Source organism: Cetorhinus maximus, chromosome 1 (assembly GCF_964194155.1).
Source record: "Cetorhinus maximus chromosome 1, sCetMax3.hap1.1, whole genome shotgun sequence".
NCBI lineage: Eukaryota > Metazoa > Chordata > Chondrichthyes > Lamniformes > Cetorhinidae > Cetorhinus > Cetorhinus maximus.
The window spans coordinates 40,277,703-40,301,395 of NC_135879.1; the positions used below are offsets into that span (position 1 = coordinate 40,277,703).

Below are 23,693 nucleotides of genomic sequence, written 5' to 3' on the forward strand. Positions count from 1 at the left end.
GGACTGATGTTCCAGTCCCACTCCGGCCCCCTCCCACAACTCTTTCTCCAGTACATCGATGATTACTTCGGTGCGGCTTCATGCTCTCACTGGGACCTGGAAAAATTTATTAATTTTGCTTCCAATCTCCACCCCTCCATCATTTTCACATGGTCCATCTCTGACACTTCCCTTCCCTTCCTTGACCTCTCTGTCTCAATTTCTGGTGATAGACTGTCCACCAATATCCATTACAAGCCTACCGACTCCCACAGCTACCTCAACTACAGCTCCTCACACCCCGCTTCCTGTAAGGACTCCATCCCATTCTCTCAGTTCCTTCGCCTCCGTCGCATCTGTTCTGATGATGCTACCTTCAAAAACAGTTCCTCTGACATGTCCTCCTTCTTCCTTAACCGAGGTTTTCCACCCACAGTTGTTGACAGGGCCCTCAACCGTGTCCAGCCCATCTCCCGCGCATCCGCCCTCACGCCTTCTCCTCCCTCCCTTGTCCTCACTTATCACCCCACCAGCTTCCGCATTCAAAGGATCATCCTCCGCCATTTCCGCCAACTCCAGCATGATGCCACCACCAAACACATCTTCCCTTCACCCCCCATGGCGGCATTCCGTAGGGATCGTTCCCTCCGTGACACCCTGGTCCACTCCTCCATCACCCCCTACTCCTCAACCCCCACCTACGGCACCTCCCCATACATACGCAAAAGATGCAACACCTGCCCCTTCACTTCCTCTCTCCTCACCATCCAAGGGCCCAAACACTCCTTTCAAGTGAAGCAGCATTTCACTTGCATTTCCCCCAACTTAGTCTACTGCATTCGTTGCTCCCAATGCGGTCTCCTCTACATTGGAGAGACCAAACGCAAACTGGGCGACCGCTTTGCAGAACACCTGCAGTCTGTCCGCAAGAATGACCCAAACCTCCCTGTTGCTTGCCATTTTAACACTCCACCCTGCTCTCTTGCCCACATGTCTGTCCTTGGCTTGCTGCATTGTTCCAGTGAAGCCCAACGCAAACTGGAGGAACAGCACCTCATCTTCCGACTAGGCACTTTACAGCCTTCCGGACTGAATATTGAGTTCAACAACTTTAGATCTTGAACTCCCTCCTCCATCCCCACCCCCTTTCCGGTTCTTCCCCAACCCTTTTGTGTTTTCCAATAATTATATAGATTTTTCTTTTCCCACCTATTTCCATTATTTTTATATTTATACCTTTTATGCTCTGTTAGTCTTATTTCACCCCACCCCCATAGAGCTGTACCTTGTGTGTCCTCCTATCCATACTTAATTAGCACATTCTCTTAGATAATATCACCACCTTCAACACCGCTTTGTTCTTTTGTCTGTGACATCTTTTGATTATCTGCTCCTATCACTGCTTGCTTGTCCCTACAACCACCCACCACCCCCCCCCCCACAACTTCTCTTCCCCCCCACCCACCTTAAACCAGCTTATATTTCACCCCTCTCCTAATTTTACTCAGTTCTGTTGAAGGGTCATGAGGACTCGAAACGTCAACTTTATTCTTCTCTGCCGATGCTGCTGAGTTTTTCCAGGTAATTCTGTTTTTGTTTCAATGTTACTGTTAGGCGTTGGTTCTCCCCAAATTCCGATCCCTTTGTAGTATTGTATAATCATCTTTCTGAAATGCAAATCTACTGACATTTGATTCTTAAAAAATTTGACCAGCCTGACTTATTAAATAACGCATTAACTCCCTGTTAATCAATGTTATTGATTAACTGGCACCACCCATTCCCAGAGCATGCCAGATAACAAAAGTTTTACGTACCTGCATTGGAGGCAGTTGAGAGAAGGTCCACCATGTTGATCCCTGGGATGTAAGGGCTGTTTTATGAGGAAAGGTTGAGCAAGTTGGTCCTATACTCTTTAGAAGAATGAGAGGTGATCTTATTGAAACATATCAAATATTGAGAGGGCATGACAGGGTAAATTCCCCCTTGTGGGGCGATCTAGAATTAGGGGACACAGTTTCAAAATATGAGGTCTCCCATTTAAGCTGGAGATGAGGAGGAATTTATTTTCTCAGAGGGTCATTAATCTTTGGAATTCTCTTCCACAGACAGCAATGGAGGCTGGGTGATTGAATATATTCAAGACTGAGTTGGACAGTTAGATTTTTGATCTACAAGGGAGTCAAGGGTTATGGGGAACAGGCAGGAAAATGGACTTAAGGCCAAAATAAAATCAGCCATGATCTTTTTGAATGGTGGAGCAGGCGCAGGGGGCCAAATGGCCCATTCCTGCTCCTATTTGTTACATTCTTATGCCCAGGTATGTCCTGTCCACAAAAATCAGGACAAATCCAATCCAGCCAATTACTGCCTCATCAATCTACTCTTAATCATCAGCAAAGTGATGGAAGGTGTTGCTGACAGTGCTATCAAGTGGCACTTGTTCAGCAATAACCTGCTGATGAACGCTTAATTTGGGTTCTGCCAGGATCACTAGGTTCCACACTTCATTACAGCTTTGATCCAAGTACAGGCAAAAGAGCTGAATTCATAAGCTGAAGTGAGAGTGCCTGCCCTTGACATCAAGACAGCATTTGACTGAGTGGGAAAATCTGGTAAAATTGAAATCGTTGGGAATCAGGGAAAGCTCTCCACTGGTTGGAGTTATACATAGCATTGAGGAAGATGGTTGCGGCTGTTGGAGGCAAAACATCTCAGCCCCATTCAGGACATTGATGCAGGACTTCCTCAGGGCAGCATTGTAGGCCCAATCACCTTCAGCTGCTTCATCAATGACCTTTCTTCCATCATAAGGTTGGAAGGTCGGGGATGTCTGTGGATGATTGCACAATGTTCACTACCGTTCCTGACTCCTCATATACTAAAGCAGTCCATACCAGCATGCAGCAAGACCTGGACAACATTCAGGCTTGAGCTGGTAAGTGGCAAGTAACATTTGCGCTGCACAAGTGCCAGGCAATGACCGTGTCCAACAGGAGAGAGTCCACCCATTTCCCCTTAACATTCAATGGCATTACCATCGCTGAATACCCTATCATCAACATCCTGGATGAATTACCATTGAAATTGAACTGCATCATACATTTAACTACTATATTGTAAAATCATCTCAGGGTCTGGATATTCTGCTGAGAGTAACTCACCTCCTGATACCTGAGAGCCTGATCACCAGATACAAGGTACAAGTCAGGGATGTGATGGAATACCCTACACTTGCCTTGATGAGCACAGTGGCAGCAATGTGAACCCTCTACAAGATACGCTGCAGCAACTCATCAAGCCTCTTTTGACAGCACCTTCCAAACCGTGACCTCTATCACCTAGAAGGTGAAGGGTTACAGCTGCATGGGAACACCACCGCCTGCAAGTTCCCTCCAAGCTATACACCATCCTGACTTGGAACTACACCACCATTCCTTCTTGCTCATTGGATTAAAATCCTGGAACTCCCTTTAAAACAGAACTGTGTGTGTGTACCTACATCAGATGGACTACAGCAGCTCAAGAAGGTGGCTCACCACCATCTTCTCAAGGGCAATTAGGGATGTGCAACAAATGTTGGCCTTGCCATTGATGCTCACATCCTGTGAATGAATAAAAAATAAACCATGACGACACAATATTTATTAGAGATCACACATTGCACTCTCCATGGCTTGGTATATATTATGTATCACTAGTGGTTGGTTTTCATACTTATTCATCACTAGTTTCTGAGATTTGCGTTCATACACTTTCACGTTTACTCATTACTAGTCTCTGGGTTGCCTATTTACACCATAGCCCTGATATTTATAAATAAGTGGGTGAGGCAGTGGGGGATGGTAGTATAGTGGGAGAAACCCAGGATACCAGGAACATGGAGGTCCTGCTGAAATTAACTGCAGGACCTCATTGTTATTTCTTTATTTGTTTTTCTGCACTCCTGCTCCACCTGGTCCACAAGGAGTGCTATAGAAAGTACTTAACTGCTGGATCTTGCTGTTCCCGGCTCCCTTTAGATCCCAGGTTTCCCTGGAAAACCCAGTTGGACAGTAGTAAATTTGAATGCTGCCAAAATGTCTGAAATGGAATCTTATCGTTATATCATGGACCCACTTCTCCAGAGCATTTTACTTGGATATCCCCAAACATGTTGCAGTTAAAACAAAACTAGACTCATTTGGAACTAATCAGGATCATAAGGGTGGAGAAGGGTTTAACATCCCCCAACAGCTCCCCCCCCCGCCACCAAGTGTCTGCATTTATTATGAATTGTTTCAACTAACTTCACTATTCATCAAATTATCATCACAGCTCATGACCTATCAACCATTTGCCTATAATAAATTACAACAAAACTCCTGTAGGCGATTCATCAGAACAATACTTTTCAATACTATATTTGCGCAAAAAATAATAGCTGAACTAGAGCACTTTCTCAGAAATAGGTATCAGTGTGGGATACAGTGTATCGCTGAGAATAGCTCAGCCGAAAGCGAGGTAACGAGGGAGGGTATCATTGATCCTTCGGTGAAAGTTTAATGGGAAAAGGCAGTACATTGAAGAGTTCACTCAGGTCCCAGTAATTATTAGTTAAAGTGAAATGCCATCTCACTATCTTGTTAACTGATTACTTAAAGTGATTCTGTTCAACATTCATTGGAGGTTTCATCACCATGTACAAAATGCCAATAATTTATTGGCAAATCAATTTAAGAAGAACCTTGAACATTTCAGTAAGATGAGATTAGCAAGGAGTTTCAATCATTTCCTTAGACACTTTATAAATCAGAGTTGAAGCAACTGCCAATGTATGAGTTGGCTGAAGGTATGGTTGCTAAATTTACTGATGACACAAAGATAAGTAGGATAGTAAGATGTGAAGAGGACACAAGGAGGCTACAAAGGGATATAGATAGGATAAGTGAGTGGGTAAAGATCTGGCAAATAGAGTATAATGTGGGAAAGTGTGAAACTGTTCATTTTGGCAGGAAAAATAAAAAGAAGGATATTACCTAAATGGTGAGAGATTGCAGAGCTCTGTGATGCAGAGATATCTAGGTGTTCTAGCGCATGAATTGCAAAAAGCTCGTATGCAGGTACAACAATTAATTAGGAAAGCTAATAGAATGTTATTATTTATTGTGAGGGGAATTGAATGCAAAAATAGAGAGGTTATGCTTCAATAATACAGGGCATTGGTGAGACCACATCTGGTGTACAGTACAGTATTGTGTACAGTATTGGTCTCTTTACGTAAGGAAGGATGTAAGTATGTTGGAAACAGTTCAAAGAAGGTTTACTCAACTAATACCTGGAATGGGCAAATTATCTTATGAGGAAAGGTTGGACAAGCTAGGTTTGTGTCAGCTGGCATTTAGAAGTGTAGGAGGTGACTTGATTGAAACCTCTAAGATCCTGAGCGGTCTTGACAGGGTCAATGTGGAGAGGATGTTTCCTCTTCTGGGAGAATCTACAACTAGGGGTCACTGTTTAAAAATAAGGGGTTGCCCATTTAGGACAGAGATAAGGAGAAACATTTTCTCTCAGAGGGTCATAAGCCTTTGGAGCTCTCTTCCTCTAACGATGGTGGAAGCAGAGCCTTTGAATATTTTTAAGGCAGAGGTAGATAGAGTATTGATAAGCAAGGGGGTGAAAGGTTATCGGGGTAGGTGGGAATGTGGAGTTGAGGTTGGAATCAGATCAACCATGATCTTATTGAATGGTGGAGTAGACTTGAAGGACCAAGTAGCCTACTACTGCTCCCAATTCTTGGGCAGAATATTTTGCTCATTGGGCGGGCATGCGCCCAAACTGAACAAGCATAAAATGACACACGAAGACGTCGGGCGAGTGTCCCGACGTCATTGCGCGCTTGTACGATATTTCGGTTGGTGGGCGCATGTGGGAATCGGCAGCGCGCCCGCTGACAATTAAGCGCCTATTAAGGCCATTAAAATCATAATTAAAAGAAAATTTTTGCTGCCCGGCCAACCTATGGTTAGCGGGCAGGCAAATCAGCCAAGTAGCCTTTGGATTTTTTGCAAAACCTCAGCTACAGCTCTGTGCCTCAGGGAGCTTTTACCGCACACACCCAAGCGCATGTGAGAACTTCTGCGCTCGCCCTCCTCCTGCCCCCACCCTGGCAATGCTGAGCACTGTTAATTGGCCAACCAGCATGCAATCACGGTCGGGGCCTGATTGCGAGCAGAGGTCCATTTCGCGGCCGCTTCTGTTCGCCCTCGCCGAGCCCGCCCAACGACCAGAAAATCCTGGCCCATATGTTTGTGTGTGTGTTCGCATATTGAAAAGGGATGAAAAGAAATCTGAAATAAGAATTTTTTTAAATGCTGGAAGAACAAAGCAGGGGCTGTCACCATCTAAAAATAAAACATTTGGGCATGGATTCTTCAACAAAACACCCATATGAGGACTTTATTTTGAGAGCCTGGTATGATGTACATTGGAACTGCAAAATAAATAGAATTATGGAAAACAATCAGATAATTATTTCCATACATGGAAAAGAGTAATGGTTGCAGAGTGACGTTGTTATAAAAATTGAACCTTAAGTCCAAAGCCAAAAATTGCTCTTGAAAGATCGGTGGAATAAAAATGGGTGGCGTGTAGAACAAACTGGTGATTCACTATCACCCATTTTACATCACCACCAAGGTGAATTTCAACCCTGTAGAATTTAAAATCGGGGCTTGTGATTTTCTGCACCTGCCCCCTGCCGCCACGATCTTCCGGTTCCACCGCAAGTCAATGGACTTCTGGCTGGGGCGCTGCCTCGCCTGCGATGGAGCTGGAAAATCCCGGCCGAGATGTAGGTCAGCGCAGGTCAGAGCTAAGGAATCGTGCGACGAGTAACTCACCTCCTGACTTCTCAATGTCTGTCCACCATCTATAACCATAAATCAGGAGTGTGATGGAATACTTCCCACTTGCCTGGATGAGTACAACTCCCACAACACTCAAGAAGCTTGACACCGTCCAGGATAAAGTAGCCCGCTTGATGGACACCGTAACCACAAACATCCAATCCCTCCACCACTGACGCACAGTAGCAGCAGTGTGTGCCATCTACAAGATGCACAGCAGAAATTCACCAAGGCTCCTTCGACAGCACCCTCCAAACCCACAACCACTACCATTTAGAAGGACAAGGTCAGCAGACAGATGGGAGCACCGCCACCTGCAAGTTCCCCTCCAAGTCATTCACCATCCTGACTTGGAAATACATTGCCGTTCCTTCACTGTCACTGGGTCAAAATCCTGGAACTCCCTAACAGCATTGTGGGTGTACCTACACCAGATGGACTGCAGCGGTTCAAGAAGGCAGCTCACCCACCACCACCTTCTCAAGAGCAACTAGGGATGGGCAACAAATGCTGGCCCAGCCAACGAAGCCCACATCCCGTGAATGAATTTTAAAAATGTAATGGCGAATCTAAAAAAAGCCTTAGCAAGACCAGGCTGTTTGTGGTTTTGGGCTCCACATTGCAGGAAGGATGTTCAGCCAATGGAGAAGAAAGGGCACAATTGCTGCTGCCTTGTATGAGAAAATACAAATTCGAAGGAAGACTTGAAAGACTGGGGCTATTTTTGTTAGAATAGAAGAGATTACAGTATCTCAGTTGCTGAAAAGAGGCAAGAAACACCTTATATTTATGTAGTGCATTTAATGTAGCAAAACGTCCCATGGCACTCAACAAGTTTGATATCAGTAAAATAATTTCTGATACCAAGCCACAAAAGGAGAATCAAGACAGATGATCAAAAGCTTGGTCAAAGAAGAGGACCTTAAAGGAGGAGAGAAATTTGGAGAGGAGAGATTTGGGAGGCAATTCCAGTGCCTCGGGCCATGGCAGCTGTAGGCATGGCTGCCAATGGTGGAGCAATTAAAATTGGCGATGTGCAAGGGGAATTGGAGGAGTGCAGAGATTTCAAAGGCCTTTAGGGTTGGAGAGGTAACAGAAATAAAGAGGGCTGAGACCATCAAAGGATTTGAAAGCAAGAAAGAGGATTTTAAAATTGAGGTGTTGGGCTAGCAGCCAGTTTAGATTAGCAAACACAAGGCTAATGGGTAAATGAAACTTGGCATGAGTTAAGGTACAGGCAGTAGAGTTTTGGATGAACACAGATTATGTAGGGTGGAAGATGGAAGGCTGGCCAGGAAAGCATTGGAAAGTCAAGCCTAAAGTTAACAAAAACATGGATGAGGTTTTTAGCAGGCAATGAGGTAAAAAAGATTAGAGTCAATTGCTGTTACAGCAGGAGTGCAAGTAGGAAGTCTTGATGATAGAGTGGATATATGTTTGGAAGTACATCTTGAGCTTACTACAACTCCAAGGTTGCGAACCATCTGGCTCAGCTTCAGATAGTTGCCAGGGATGTAAATGATGGCCTGAGAACAAAGACAATGACTTCATACTTCCCAATATTAAACTGGAGGAAATTTCTGCACATCTAATCATGAGTGCTGGACAAGCAGTGTGGCAAGTCAGAGACTCAAAACAAAGTTGATTGTTAGATGTGATTCCGCAATTGGGCAGCACTTTCTGGACAATCCTGAGTGCACTAATAGCTACACTAAACCAATTTAAGATAATCAGTCGAGTTCACAACATGGCTCAATTACGTTGGCTAGAGGCAACATATATTCATACACAGGGATCCAGTCCCTGTGAACAAAAGGAATATGTTCAAGTCTTGCACCTTTTTTGAATTATCCAGAAGGAATTTTGTTGTAACCATACTTGTGGATCCTGATGTGTTTTTGTATGATATTGCCAAGGGGTAGGGCATAGATGAATAGTAGAAGTGGGCCAAGGATAGATAATGTAAGGACTCCAGAGGTAATTTTGCAGTAGTTGGAAGAGAAACCATTGCAGATGATGCTCTGGCCAAGATTCGATAGGTAAGAATGGAACCAAGCAAGGGATTTCCACCCAGCTGGATGACAGAGGACAGGCATTGGAGGAGGATACCTGTGTCAAAGGCTGAAGATAGGTTGTAAAGGATAAGGAGAGATAGTTTATCATAGACACAGTGCATTTAATCTGATTGGAGGGATTCAAACATGGAATTATGGGAAAGGTGGAGACGGATTTGGAACAACATGGTCAAGGACTTTGGAGTGGAAAGGAAGATACAAGAACACAAGAAATAGGAACAGGAGTAGAACATATGGCCCGTCGAGCCGGCTCCGCCATTCAATAAGATCATGTCTGATCTTGGTCTTCAACTTCATTTTCCGGCCTGCTCCCCATATCCTTTAATTCCCCGAGAGACCAAAAATCTGTCTATCCCAGCCTTAAATGTATTCAACGATGGAGCATCCACTACCCTCTGGGGCAGAGAATTCCAAAGATTCATAACCTTTATTCACAACACGTAATTTCTCCTAATCTCAGTCCTAAACGATTGGCCCCTTATCTTAAGACTGTGCCCTCATGTTTTAAACTTCCCAACTGACAGAAACAATCTCTCAGCGTCTACCCTATCAAGCCCCCTCAGAATTTTATAGGTTTCAATGAGATCACCTCTCAATTTTTCTAAACTCCAGAGATTATAAACCCAATTTATTTAACCTCTCATCATAGGACATCCACCCATCCCAGGGACCAATCTAGTGAACCTTCACTGTACTGCCTCCAATGCAAATATATCCTTTCTTAAATGTGGAGACCAAAACTACACACCGTATTCCAGACGTGGTCTCACCAAAACCCTGTACAACTGCAGCAAGACTTCTTTATTCTGGTACTCCAATTCCATTGCAATGAGGCTAAAATACCATTTGCCTTCCTAATTGTCTGCTGCACCTAATGCTAGATTTCCTTGTACAACATACCCAAGTCTCTTTGAACATCAACACTTACACGTTTCACACCTTTTAAAAATATTCTGCTTTTCTATTTTTACTACCAAAGTGAGTAATTTCACACTTCCCTGCACTATACTCCATCTGCCATCTTGTTGCCCACGCACTTAACCTGTCTGTATCTCTTTGCAGCCTCTCTGTGTCTGTCCCACAGTTAAGCTTTCCAACTAGCTTGTTGTCATCAGCAAACTTTGAAATGTTACTCTTTGTTTCTTCATCTAAATCATTAATATCGATTGTAAATAGATGAGGCCGCAGCATTGATCCTTGCAGCATTCCACTATTCTCTGCCTGCCAACTTGAAAAAGCCCTGTATATGCCCACCGTCTGCCTTCTATCCATTAACCAATCCTCTACCCATGCTAAAATACTACCCCAAGTCAATGATCCTTATCTTGCCTATTAACCTTTTGTGTGGCATCGAATGCCTTTTGGAAATCCAGGTATACTACATCTACTGGCCCCCCTGTATCTACCCTGGTAGTTACATACTCAAAAAACTCTAATAAATTTGTCAAATGGGATTTTGCCTTTAGTAAAACCATGGGGAGAATTTTCTCTTCAGCGTGCAGGGGCGGGTTCCACACGCCAACGCATAAAATGACACGCGGCGACATTGGGCGTGCATCCCGATGTCACCGCGTGTCATTCCAACCTTCCGTTCGGCGGGCGCACACCAGAATTGGCTGTGCGCCCGCCAAACTGTCAAAGGCCTGTTAAGGACATTAAACCAATTAAACAAATTGACAGGGCTGCCCGTTCAACCTTAAGGTTGGCGGGCAGGCAAAGAGCCCAAGTGGCCTTCGCATTTTGCATGAAACCTCATCCATGGGTAGGATGAGGTTTCATGAAGGTTTTATTAATTTAAATAAAAAATTTTATGAAAATTCATAAACATGTCCCAGCTCATGTGACACTGTCACTTGAGGGGACATGTTTGAATAATTTTCTTTTTTTCCAACTTTAAAACTAAACTTAATCTCCCTGAGGCAGCTCTATCCTCAGGGAGATTTCTGCACTCTTTTGTGCGCATGCACGCGAAAGAGAGGAGGCCCTGACTCTCCCTCCTCCCCCCGCCCACACAGTAGAGGGCATGCATCACGCTATGTGAGCCTTAATTGGCCCGCCCACGTAAAATGGCAGCATGCAGCCAATCGCGGGCAGCGATCGGCTCTACGCCTGCCCACGCCCACTCCCGACTGGCCCGCTCGACAGGCAGAAGATTTTGCCCCATGTTCACTTGTTCTAATAATACTATGCTTTTCTAAGTGTATTGTAAACACTGCATTAATAATAGATTCTAGCATTTTTCCAACAACTGAGCCAGAATTTTACAGCCCCTTCGCGCTCCATTGACTTTGGTGGGACTGTAAAATCCCGCTGGCGTAAAATTCTAGACCTGATGTTAGGCTAACTAGACTGTAGTTCACTGCTTTCTCTCTCCCTCTCTTGAAAAGTGCTGTAATATTTGCCAACTTCCAAACCAGTGGGAACATTCCCAAGTCTATGGAATTTTGGAAATTTAGCCAACACATCCACTATCTCTGCAGCTATCTCTTGTAGGACCTTAGGGTGTAGGCTGTCAGGTCCTGGGGATTTGTCGGATTTTAGTCCCTCAAGTTTCACCAATATTTTTTCTCTGCTGATAAGAATTTCCTTAATTTCCTTACTCTTTTAGCTGCTAGGTTATTGCCTTCTGATATGAAACAAGTTTCATACTGTGAAGGCAGACACAAATATTTTGTTACAAATATTTGTTCAATGCCTCGGCTATTTCCTCATTCCCAATGATAATTTCTCCTGTCTCTGCTTCTAAGAGGCCAACATTTACTTTAGCTACTCGCTTCCTCTTTTTATACTTATAAAACTTTTACAATCCTTTTATTTTCCTGGCTAGTTTACTCTCAAATTCTATTTTTTCCCTTTTTATCAACTTTTTGGTGGTCTTCTGCTGGTTTCTAAAATACATCCAATCCTCAGACTTGCTACAGTTATTTTTGACACATTGTAAGTCTCTTCTTTTAATCTAATACTATCCGTAACTTCCTGAGTGAGCCATGGATGGATCTTTCTCACTGAGTTTTTGTTTTTCAGTGGAATGTATTTTTGTTGAAGATTTTGAATTGTCTCTTTAAATGTTTCCCACTGTTCATTTACCTCCATATCTTTTAGCCAATTAACCTCAGCCAGTTCTCCCCTCATACCTATGTAATTGGCATTGTTTAAACTTAAGATTCTTGTTTGTAACTGGAGTATGTCACTTTCAAACTTAACATGGAGTTCAATGGCACTGTGCTCACGATTTCCCAGAGGATCTTTTACCACAACATTACTAATTAACCCTGCTTCGTGACAGAGGTTGGAGATAAAACAATAGTTTGCAAGGACATTGGGGTCAAGGGTTGGTGCTTTGAGAAGCGGGTTGATGACTTAGGTTTGAAGGGCACAGGGGACAGTATACGAATAGAAGGAACCATTATGATATCAGCTAACATGTGGCCCAGGAAGGGAGATTATGTGATCAACAATTTGGTTGGCATAGGATCAAGAGAGCAGGAGGTGGGTCTCACAGAATCACAGAATTGTTACAGTGTAGAAAGAGGCCATTCAGCCCATCGTGTCTGCACTGGCTGTCTGAGCATTTTAACTTAGTGCCAATCTCCTTCCTTTTCCCCATAACCCTGCACATTGTTTCTATTTAGCTAATCATCCAATGCCCTCTTGAATGCCTCAATTGAACCTGCCTCCACCACACTTCCAGGCAGTGCATTTCAAACCCTAACTACTCACTGTGTGAAAAAGTTTTTTCTCACCTCGCACTTGCTTCTTTGCAAAACACTTCAAAACTGTGCCCTCTGGTTCTCGGTCCATTTACGAATGGGAACAGTTTCTCCCTATCTACTCTGTCCAGGCCCCTCATTATTTTGAAAACTTCTATCAAGTCTCCTCTCAGCTTTCTCCTCTTCAAGAAAAACAGCCCCAACTTCTCCAATCTTCCCTCATAATTGAAGTGTCTCATCCCTGGAACTATTCTCGTAAACCTCTTCTGCATTCTCTCCAATGCCATCACATCCTTCCTACAGTGTGGCACCCAGAACTGTACACAATGCTGAGGTCTAACTAGTGCCTTATATAAGTTCATCATAACCTCCCTGCTCTTGTACTCTATGCCCCTATTAACGAAGCCTAGAATACTGTATGCTTTAGAAACAGCTGTCTACCTGCCACCTTTAATGACTTATGTACATATACACCCAGGCCTCTCTGCTCCTGCACACCCTTTAGAATAGTATCCTTTATTTTATACTGCCTCTCCATATTCTTTGTACCAAAGTGTATCACCTCACACTTCTAAATGTCTCATGGACAAGATGAGCTCAGATAGAACAAAGCTGGAGATGGGATAGAATCTAGCGAAATCCCTAGTTCAGGGCTAGGGCAGTAGAAAATATTAGGGGAAGTTTGGCCTGATTGTCTAGGGGAAGAGAGGAAAGCAGCAAAGGCAGCTGAAAATATGTTCTCAATCTCTGTGACAAAAAGTGTCCATGAGCTCCTTGCATTTGTTGTTGGAGGTGTGGGTGGAGGGGGCAGAGGAGGAGGGGTATTAAGAAGACATTCTGTAGCTGAGGAGAGAAGCCAGGGGTTATCTTTGCACTCCTGAATGATCTTTAAACAGTGAACTGTTTTAGCGATGCTGAGCAGGGCCCTAATATGCTTTAATATTGCTGGAAAGAAAGACATATTGCCAAATATTTTGTCTTGCACTCATCAGGACAAATACAAAGATATCAAATTTCAAACGATCACAACATTTTATACTACAGGAGAAAAAGGTGCTTATTGGCAAGTTGACTCTATTGTGCCAAGGCATTGCCAGGGAGAAAGCAGTGGGGAACTATAGGCTCCCCAAGCTCCCGGGTAATTCAAGAAAGGTGCACGGCTTGAACATTTTTTTTTGTTTGTAAAGAATGAGCCCCAGCTTATGAATGTATGTTGCCTCTAACAAGCATAAGTGAGCCGCATTATGAGCTCAACTGATTATCTGAAATTGGTTGCTCGTGTAACTATTTGTACACTCAAGATTGTTCAACAAGTGCTACCCAATCACAGAATCAGATATAAAGTGGCTGTTTTGTTTTGCAAGCATGGTCTGATTGAGTACGCTCTGTACTTTGCCTATTATGAAAACCAAAAGTACATGCTATTTGATTCAATCAGCCAATCATTGGGATGTTTGGCCTAAGTACCTAGCATCACACTGGCACTGAAATTCATACATGACATAGCTCAGTTGTGTGGTGGATAGAACATCTTTTTCTCTGATGGCAGCATCCTGTTGGTGGAAGATACCACTTGCAAAGCCACTGCATAGTCTCCATGTGAAATGGCTTGCTTCACTTGTCGTTCCCATTTTTGAGATACTTTGCATTTCCAGGGTAATTTGATGTCTGAAAGTGGTGGCTTTTGGCTCTTTAGCAAGTTTGCGTGTACACAGCAAACAGTGATCTGATCAGGATAGCCATTGTCCTGCAGGATAGCTTTGATGCACTTGCCTTCTGTGTTAAGTTTGCAAGGTGAACAAGTGGCTAGGAACTTATTTACAAGATTGTTGATAAGGCCAGCGTTATAGCGCATGGTGCTATACAAGTCCCAACATGTATATTGACCAGTGAAGGTAGGCTTGTGGTAGACAGTAATAAAGAACCCATTAGCAGATTTCTCAACTAGCATGTCAAGAAAAGGGAGCAGGCTAGACTGCTCCATCTCAAAAGTGAATTTGAGCGCAGGATCGGGAGTATCAGGACATGGATGCAGATTCAAAGATCGCGAACCTATCATTTGCATATTGGAAATAAGCATGGGGTAGGAGGTTAGGGCTCATTCCATCAAAAATGTGTTTCTTATGCAAACAGATGAAAATGTTCGTAAGCGCTGGATCTAGAGGGGATCCATGGCTGCATCATCTATTTGGACATACATGGTGTCGTTAGAGCTGGACTCAACTGTGCGAGTTGTTAAGTTCATAAGGTCAGTTTATACAGATTCAGAAAATGGCAGCATGTCTATATTGCCACGATACAGCAAGTGTATGTTGGTTCATAGTTTTCAATTGCTGTTTTTTCCTGACCTGCCTTATGTCTAGTGATTGGTAAATTTTCCTGTCTATAATTTGAGCAAATTGCCATGGTTAACTTAACAGATAGTTACTTGGAAACTCAGCATGACAGATATTTGGCACTTTCAATTCCTTCAAGTCTGATTTGCATTTCCTAAAAACATATGGGTGCTTGTGAGACAAATAGCTTTTATTTATCTAAGTATACATTTTATTGATATTTGGGAGTTTGAAGTCAGATTTTAAAGCATTTTCTGATTTTCAAGCCTGTGTAAATTTTCTCTTTCAGTTTTTCTCAGATATACCAGATGTGAAGGCAATCAACATTTCTAAATTTATTTTATTTGAGTTTTATCAGTTTTGTGTAACAGCTGAGTCATGTTCTCACACATTCCTGGCAGGAGCATGGAGACAATTGAATTACATGATACATAGGGATGACAAAAATTATATTAAAATTATAACAAGCTATTAACACTGTAACTACACCTGTTCAGTGTCTCATTGGGCTCTCATTAGGATGTTAAAGCCTCTTCATTATCTTTTTTCTAGCTTAAAAACAAGAAAATTGAGTTGGTAAAGGGTCCACACAAGGTGACATCATCGGTGAGCTTTAACATTTTTTTGAAGTTATATTATATTCTTTCTCCATTCCCTCTTTTAGGTCACTCCATGCCATAATCCACAATTCAACTGAAAGAGTAGACTGATGATCTAGCCCGAGACCCCTCACTAACTGACGGCCAGGAAATGAGCAAGGGTGACTGGGAATGGCACTCCCGTTAATCTCCTCCAACTTCCATATAAAGCAGGTTATTGACTGGACTCAGCACCTTCCACAACACCTGAGCTGAGTTCAGGAACTATTCATGCAGAGAGCCACATTTTATTATGATCTGTTTTAAATGATTAACTCTCACGTAATTTTAAAAATGGAAATGACATTGGTACAAGTGTTCCACAGCACAATTCTATTGCTGTCTTGTGTGTGCTGTTCTACAGATGCAGGAAAGATCACAAAGACAAAGCCACTTGTGAAAACATCTTACGTTCAGGGATTGTATGTCACCTCAGACAAGTGCAAGGAGGGAATTGGGGACTTAAAATCGGACAACATTGAAAAGACAGCCAACAACAACTTACATTAATAAAGTACCTTTAATGTAGTGAAATGTCCCAAAACCCTTCATAGGAGCATTGTAAAACAATGTATGACACCAAACGAAATATTAGGTCAGATGACCAAAAGCTAAGTCAATGAGGTAGGTTTTAAGAAATATATTAAAAGAGGAAAGTGAGGTAGAGGGGCAGAGAATTGTGGGGAGGAAATTCCAGAGCTTAGGGCCGAGCCAACTGAAGGTGTGGCCACCAAATCAGGGATGCTCAAGAGGCCAGAATTAGATTAGAGGGTTGTGGGACTGGAAGAGATAACAAACATAGGGAGAGGCCAAGCCATGAAGGGATTTGAAAACAAGGACAAGAATTTTAAAATCAAGACACTGCTTGACCAGGAGCCAATGTAGGTCAGCGAGCACAGGGGTGATAGGTTAACGGAACTTGTTGTCATAGAGGTTTACAGCACAGAAAAAGGCCCTTTAGCCCATTGAGTCTGCGCTGGTCAAACAAATGACTAACTATTCTAATCCCATTTTCCAGCACTAGACACATAGCCTTGTATGCCATGGCATTGCAAGGGTACATCCAAATACACCTTAAATGTTATGAGGGTTTCTGCCTCTACCATCCTTTCAGGCAGTGAGTTTCAGATTCCTACCACCCTCTGGGTGAAAAAATTCTTCCTCACATCCCCTCGAAACCTCCTGCCCCTTACCTTAAATCTGTGCCCCCTGGTTATTGATCCCTCCACCAAGGGGAAAAGTTCCTTCCTGTCTACCCTATCTATGCCCCTCATAATTTTATTCACCTCAATCATGTCCCCTCTCAATCTCCTCTGCTCCAGGGAAAATAACCCCAGTGTATCCAATCTCTCCTCATAACTAAAACTCTCCAGCCCAGGCAACATTCTGGTAAATCTCCTCTGCACTCTCTCTAGTGCAATCACATCCTTCCTATAATGCAGATTCCAGAACTGCACGCAATACTCTACCTGTGGCCTAACCAGCGCTTTATACAGTTCCAGCATTACCTCCTTGCTCTTAAATTCTGTGCCTCAGCTAATAAAGGCAAGTATCCCATATGCCTTCTTAACCACCTTATCTACCTGTCCCGCTACCTTAAGTGGACATGCACACCATGGTCCCTCTGATCCTCGGTACTTTCCAGGGTCCGACCTTTCATTGTGTATTCCCGTGCCTTTTTTGTCCTGCCCCAGTGCATCACCTCATACTTATCCGGATTAAATTCCATTTGCCACTGATCAGCCCATCTGTCTTTATCCTTCTGTAATCTAAGGCTATTGTCCTCACTATTTACCACCCCACCAATTTTCTTGTCATCCACGAACTTACTGATCAACCCTCCTACATTCAAGTCTAAATTGTTTATATATACCACAAACAGCAAGGATCCAACACCAATCCCTGTGGAACCCCACTGGACACAGGCATCTCGTCACAAAAACACCCCTCGACCATCACCCTCTGCTTCCTGCTACTCAGCCAATTCTGGATCTAATTTGCCAAATTGCCTTGGATCCCATGGGCTCTTACCTTCATTATCAATCTCCCATGGGGGACCTTATCAAAAGCCTTGCTGAAGTCCAATTAGCCTACGTCAAATGCATTGCCCTCATCTATACACCTGGTCACTAATGAAAAATTCAATCAAATTGGTCAGACATGACCTCTCCTTAACAAAACCATGCTGACTGTCCTTGATTAACCCCTGCCTCTCCAAGTGTAGATTAATTCTGTTCCTCAGAAATGCTTCCAATAGTTTCCCCACCACTGAGGTTAGACTGACTGGACTGTAGTTCCCTGGTTTATCCCTTCCTCCCTTCTTGAATAACAGTACCACATTGGCTGTCCTCCAGTTCTCTGGCACCTCTCCTGTGGCCAGAGAGGTATTGAAAATTATTGCCAGCGCCCCTGCTATCTCCTCCCTTCCCTCACGCAACAGCCTGGGATACATTTCATCCGGGCCTGCAGATTTATCTACTTTTAAGCCTGCCACATCACTTAGAACCTCCTCCCTTTCCATGCTAATTTATTTAATTATATCACAGTCCTTCTGCCTGATTTCCATACCCACGTCGCTCCTCTCACTTGTGAACACCAACACAAAGTATTCATTTAGAACCCTACCTACGTCTTCTGGCTGCACACACAAATTACCACAGAGGTCCTTAATGGGCCCTACTCTTTCCCTAGTTATCCTCTTACTCTTAATGTACTTGTAAAATAACTGGGATTTTCCTTTATTTTACCTGCCAATGTTTTTTCATGCACCCTTTTTGCTCTCCTAATTTCCTTTTTAAGTTCCCCCCCTACACATTCTATACTCCTCTAGGGTTTCTGTTGTTTTGAGCCTTCGGTATCTGCCATAAACCTCTCTTTTTCTCTTTATCCAATCCTGTATATCCCTCAACATCCAGGGTTCCCTAGATTTGTTGGTCCCACCCTTTATCTTTACTGGAATATGTTGGCCCTGTACTCTCCCTATTTCCTTCTTGAATGAGTCCCACTGCTCTGATGCAGATTGCCTAAAAGTAGCTGCTCCAAGTCCACTCTGGCCAAATCATATCTGATCTTATTAAAATCAGCCTTCCCCCAATTTAGAACTCTGATTTCTGGCCCATCCTTGTCCTTTTCCATAACAACCTTGAATCTAACGGAGTTATGATCACTATCTGCAAAATGCTCTCCCACTGATACTTTTACTACTTGCCCAGCTTCATTCCCTAAAATTAAGTTCAGGACCGCCCCCTCTCTTGTAAGACCTTCTATGTACTGGCTTAAAAAGCTCTCCTGGATGCATTTTAAGAATTCCGCTCCCTCTAAACCTATCACACCATGACTAACCCAGTTAATATTGGGGAAGTTGAAATCCCCCATTATTGCTACCCTATTATTTTTACCCTTCTCTGAAATTTGCCTACATATCTGCTCTTCTATTTCTCTCTGACTTTTTGGGGGCCTGTGGTACACTCCCAGCAATGTTATTGCTCCTTTTTTGTTTTTAAGTTCTACCCATATGGCTTCATTTGAGGTGCCTTCTAAGATGTTATCCCTCCTTACTGCTGTGATTGATTCCTTGATCAATATTGCGATATCCCCTCCTCTTTTACCTCCTTCCCTGTCTCACCTGAAGACCCTATATACTGGAATATTGAGCTTCCAATCCTGCCCCCCTCTCAACCATGTCTCTGTGACAGAAATTACATCATACTTCCATGTGTTAATTTGTGCCCTCTACTCAACTGCCTTATTCGTCAGACTCTTTGCATTAAAATAAATACCATCCAATCTTGCCAAACTCCCTTGTGCCTTAACTGGCCTGTAATTTCTATGCCTTCCAGACTCACTTGCTCTCTCTTCTAATTTTGGCTGTGCATCTCCCCCTGCTGAACCTCCCCTCAGGATCCCATCCCCCTTCCAAGTTAGTTTAAACCCTCCCCAACAGCACTAGCAAACCTCCCCACAAGGATGTTGGTCCTGTTCCAGTTCAGGTGCAACCCGTCCACCTTGTACAAGTCCCACCGCCCCCAGAAACGGTCCCAATGTCCCAGAAATCTAAAGCCCTCCCTCCTGCACCATCTCTCCAGCCAAACATTCATCTGGACTAACCTTCTAGTTCTATACTCACTAGCACGTGGCACTGGAATTAATCCAGAGAAGACCTTTGAGGTCTCGTTTTTTAATCTGCTTCCTAGCTCCTCAAATTCTACTTGCAGGACCTCATCCCTCTTTCTACCTATGTCGTTGGTACCAATATGTACCACAATCTCTGTCTGTTTGCCCTCCCCCTTTAGAATGCCCTGCAGCCGTTCAGTGATACCCTTGACCCTGGCACCAGGGAGGCAACATACCATCCTGGAGTCACGTCTATGGCCACAGAAACACCTGTCTGTTCCCCTTACTATCAAGTCTCCTACCACTATTGCTCTTCCCCTCTTTTTCCTCCCCTCCGTGCAGCTGAACCACTCACAGTGCCATGAGTGTGGCTGCACTCACCAGGGGAACTGGCACTGAAACACTGAAAAATGGTTCTCGAGCGAGATGCACCCTGGGGATTTCCTGATTACCTGCCTGATACCTTTCTTCTGACAGATGGTCACCCGTTCCCTCTCTGCCTGCACTTCCGTAAGCTGTGGGGTGACCACATCTAAAAACTTTCTATCCACGAAACTCTCAGCCTCGTAGATGCACCTCAGTGCCTCTCACTTCTGCTCAAGCTCTGAAACCAGGAGCTCAAGTAGCTGCAGCTGGTGGCACTTCCTGCGCACATGGTCGGTCAGATCACAAGGCGCGTCTAGGACTTCCCACATGTTGCAGGCAGTACATAACACGGGACTGAGCTGCCCTGCCATGCCTCTCGTCGAAAAAAAAACCCTTCCTTTAAGTTAAATATAGTAAAAAAACATTAAATTATTTATGTACTTTAAATTAAAACTAGAACTCTTATCTTTCCTTTGCTTAATCTATTTTAAACTGGAGAAAAACACTTACCCACTACTCACCAATCAGCTCTCACCTTTGTGCTGACATCACTTTTTGAAGCTTCCCCACACTCACGGTGGTTCTGATCTCTCCACCGCTCTCTCCCGCTGTCTTGTGATATCAGTCTTGTTATTTTCAACAAGAACTGACTGCAGGACACTCTTCCCAGACTGCTTCACTGCGATGCTGACTGCAGGACACTCTTCCCAAGCTGCTTCACCGCGATGCTAACTGCAGGACACTCTTCCCAGGCTGTTTCACCGCGATGCTGACTGCAGGACACTCTTCCCTGTTGTGGATACGGGCAGCAGTGCTTTGGCTGACTTCAAGTTTGCAGAGGGTAGGATATGGGAAACCAGCCAGGCCTGTGTTGGAACAGAAGCTAGAGATAACAAAGGCATGAATGAAAGTTTCAGCAGCAGATGAGCTGAGAAGGGGTGAAGTTGGGTGATGTTGCAGAGGTGGAAATAGATAATCTTAGAAATGGCATGAATATGAGATCAGAAGCTCATCTCAGGATCAAATATGACACCAAGATTCTGAACCTAATCTCAGACTGTTGCCAGGGAGAGGGATGAAGTCGATGCCTAGTGAATGGAGTTTAGTGCTGGGACTGAAAATAATGGCTTCAGTCTTCCCAATATTGGAGGAAATTTCTGCTCATCCAGCACTGGATGTCAGATTAGAAGCCTGATATTTCACAACATTGGAGATATTGAGAGAGGTGGTGGAGAGGTAGAGCTGGGTATTGTCAGCGTAGATGTGAAAACTAACACCACACTTTTTAATGATGCCACCGAGGGGCAGCATGTAGATGAGAAATCGGCTGGGAGCTGTGGGGTTGTGAGCCTCAATTGTTATATCATTGTTCAGCTGCTATATCACGGTTATATGTAACCCTAGATTTTTTTTTGTTTCTTGTTTCTTTCTGGCCATACTGCTCTAGCTGTCAATAGGAAGTTTAGGTGAGCTACTCCTTGGCTTACACTTATGTTGCTCTTGAGCCAGGTGGTAGATGAAAGGGACTAATGGCAAATCTCCTTCTGACCTTTCCTCTGTTCCAGAGAAGATGTACCAAGCTCCAATTCAGTAACTTGCCACAGTTACAACTTGACTAAAGTTGGGAACTTAGGAGAACTGAGAGAAATCAGACCTGTGTCTACACACTTCCTCAACAGGTGTTATTTATTAGTGCAGTATCACCCAGAGATATTGAGATATTATTTATGATTTATTATCAACTTTTTCCTTATGCCTTTTTGAAGCAAATAGTTACCTTTCTTTTTCATGTTTATACTTACAATTGAAAATTTTTTATGCCCTTTTACAAGGGTACCATCACCTATAGAAAAGTCAATAATGTTTCCCCTTTGACTGCCTGCATTGATATAATAATGTAATTTAATATGTCATGTGTGCATGATCTAATTGTGATATTTTTCATTCTTACATACCATTCTTGTGGTTCTTCTCCCACCCCAAAATATTTATGATCCCATGCAATGAAGTGGTTTTCCAGGTGGTACAACAACATTGATAGCTAGATTTTCATCATGGAGGTGTGAATCGGGAGTCAGGAATTTCCTGTTGTCACAATCCTGCCTCTGCCCTGACAGTGCCCACAGGCAGGATTTTTATCTCCTGGAGGGTGGGATGGCCTGAAGTCAGGCATCCAAGGTGGAGAAAGAGGCAGGCTGATGCCGAGGCAGGGCAAGTTAAAAGACCCACCTCCGTTACCAGAAACATCAGCCCAGTGTAAAGCCCCCCCCTCACGCCCTTAACCCCTGTCCTCTTCGCCCCTCTTCACCACCCTAACTTCCCCTCACCCCACTTCACCCCCTTCACCTCCTTCACCCCCCTTCACCCCACTCGCTCCCCCCTCATCCACTCTAACCCACTTACCTAGTATCCACCATAAAAAGAACTCACAAGCACCATCATAACATTTGCAAAATGAGGAAAAGCCCATAAATCTGTTAAAATAAATAAACATCACTTGAATAGGCACTTAAAAACATTATCCTTTTCAGAAGCTCATAAATCAATCAAAAGAAACAAACTCACATTCCCTAGGATAGCTATCTAAACAAATTCTGCTCTTCTGAATTCATTAGTACTTAGGAAGGTATCCAAGCTTTTAAACTTTTATTCCCCAGGACAGCTGTGTGAAAAAAACTCTGCAGTATTGAATCTATTAGTGCCTTTAAAGGCAGCCAAAAGCTCATACATCTGTCAAAGCTTTCAAACAGTCAAACAGATGGTTCAGCTGTTCTGCAAAGAATGAATACAGCAGGAAAGTTTAAACAATTAGTTCTGGCTCTCACACTGGGCTAGCTTTTCGATATTGTACGATGCGAAATGCTTTTCACCCAGTGGATAGCCTATTCTACAGTGCTATTCTTTTACTTCCAGAAGTAACAACTCGGCTACAACATTATTTACTGCTCACTTACCTATTCCAATCATAGCTTTGTCATCATTTACTTCAATAAACATAGACATAACTCAAGGTATAGCATTTCATGATGAACTGTAAAGGAGCCAACACCATTTTACTCATCTTTTATACTCTTCCCACCTCTAATCCATGGTTCATGCCTCCATTCTGCAGGTGTGACTTAGAAAGGCTTCCAAAACACAGGTGCCCCACTGATAATTGCAGAGGTTCTGAAGTGCTCATTTCCAGAATGGTGTTGGCAATTTGTAAACCACAGCGTGGAGGGTTCCTGACCTGCCCCATTCAGCTGACAATAGCTGGCGATGCAAATGAGATGGGGCTTCTGCCTTTGCTGCTCAGCAACCATCGTTTTCTAATTCCCAGCTCTGTCAGGACTTCAAAATCTTGCCCTGAATGTCAGAGAACAAACAAACAATCCTATAGAGAAAAAGGGATGTAACTTCATTGCCCCATTTCAGCTACATTGAATGGGAAAATACTGAGCAGAACCCTGGTGATTTCCTGGAAAAAATGAAATTGTATCAATTATACCTTGTGCACCCATATTGAACTGGCCTGCTAGTATGTTATAAGGCACAAACACACACTCTTATGCTTTCACTGGTGGGGATGTTCATCCAAAAGTGATAC

At 43.5% G+C, this 23,693-nt stretch overlaps 1 protein-coding gene across 1 annotated transcript in view; it reads left to right on the top strand.

Annotated features, from left to right (window-relative positions):
• Nucleotides 1-23,693, top strand: part of LOC144679540 (short transient receptor potential channel 3-like) — a 182,448-nt gene that overhangs the window by 52,970 nt on the left and 105,785 nt on the right. Inside the window, exon 3 of the mRNA XM_078540036.1 lies at nt 15,540-15,593. Within this exon, the coding sequence (XP_078396162.1) occupies nt 15,540-15,593 (54 nt within the window). The remainder of the gene's footprint in view (nt 1-15,539; nt 15,594-23,693) is intronic.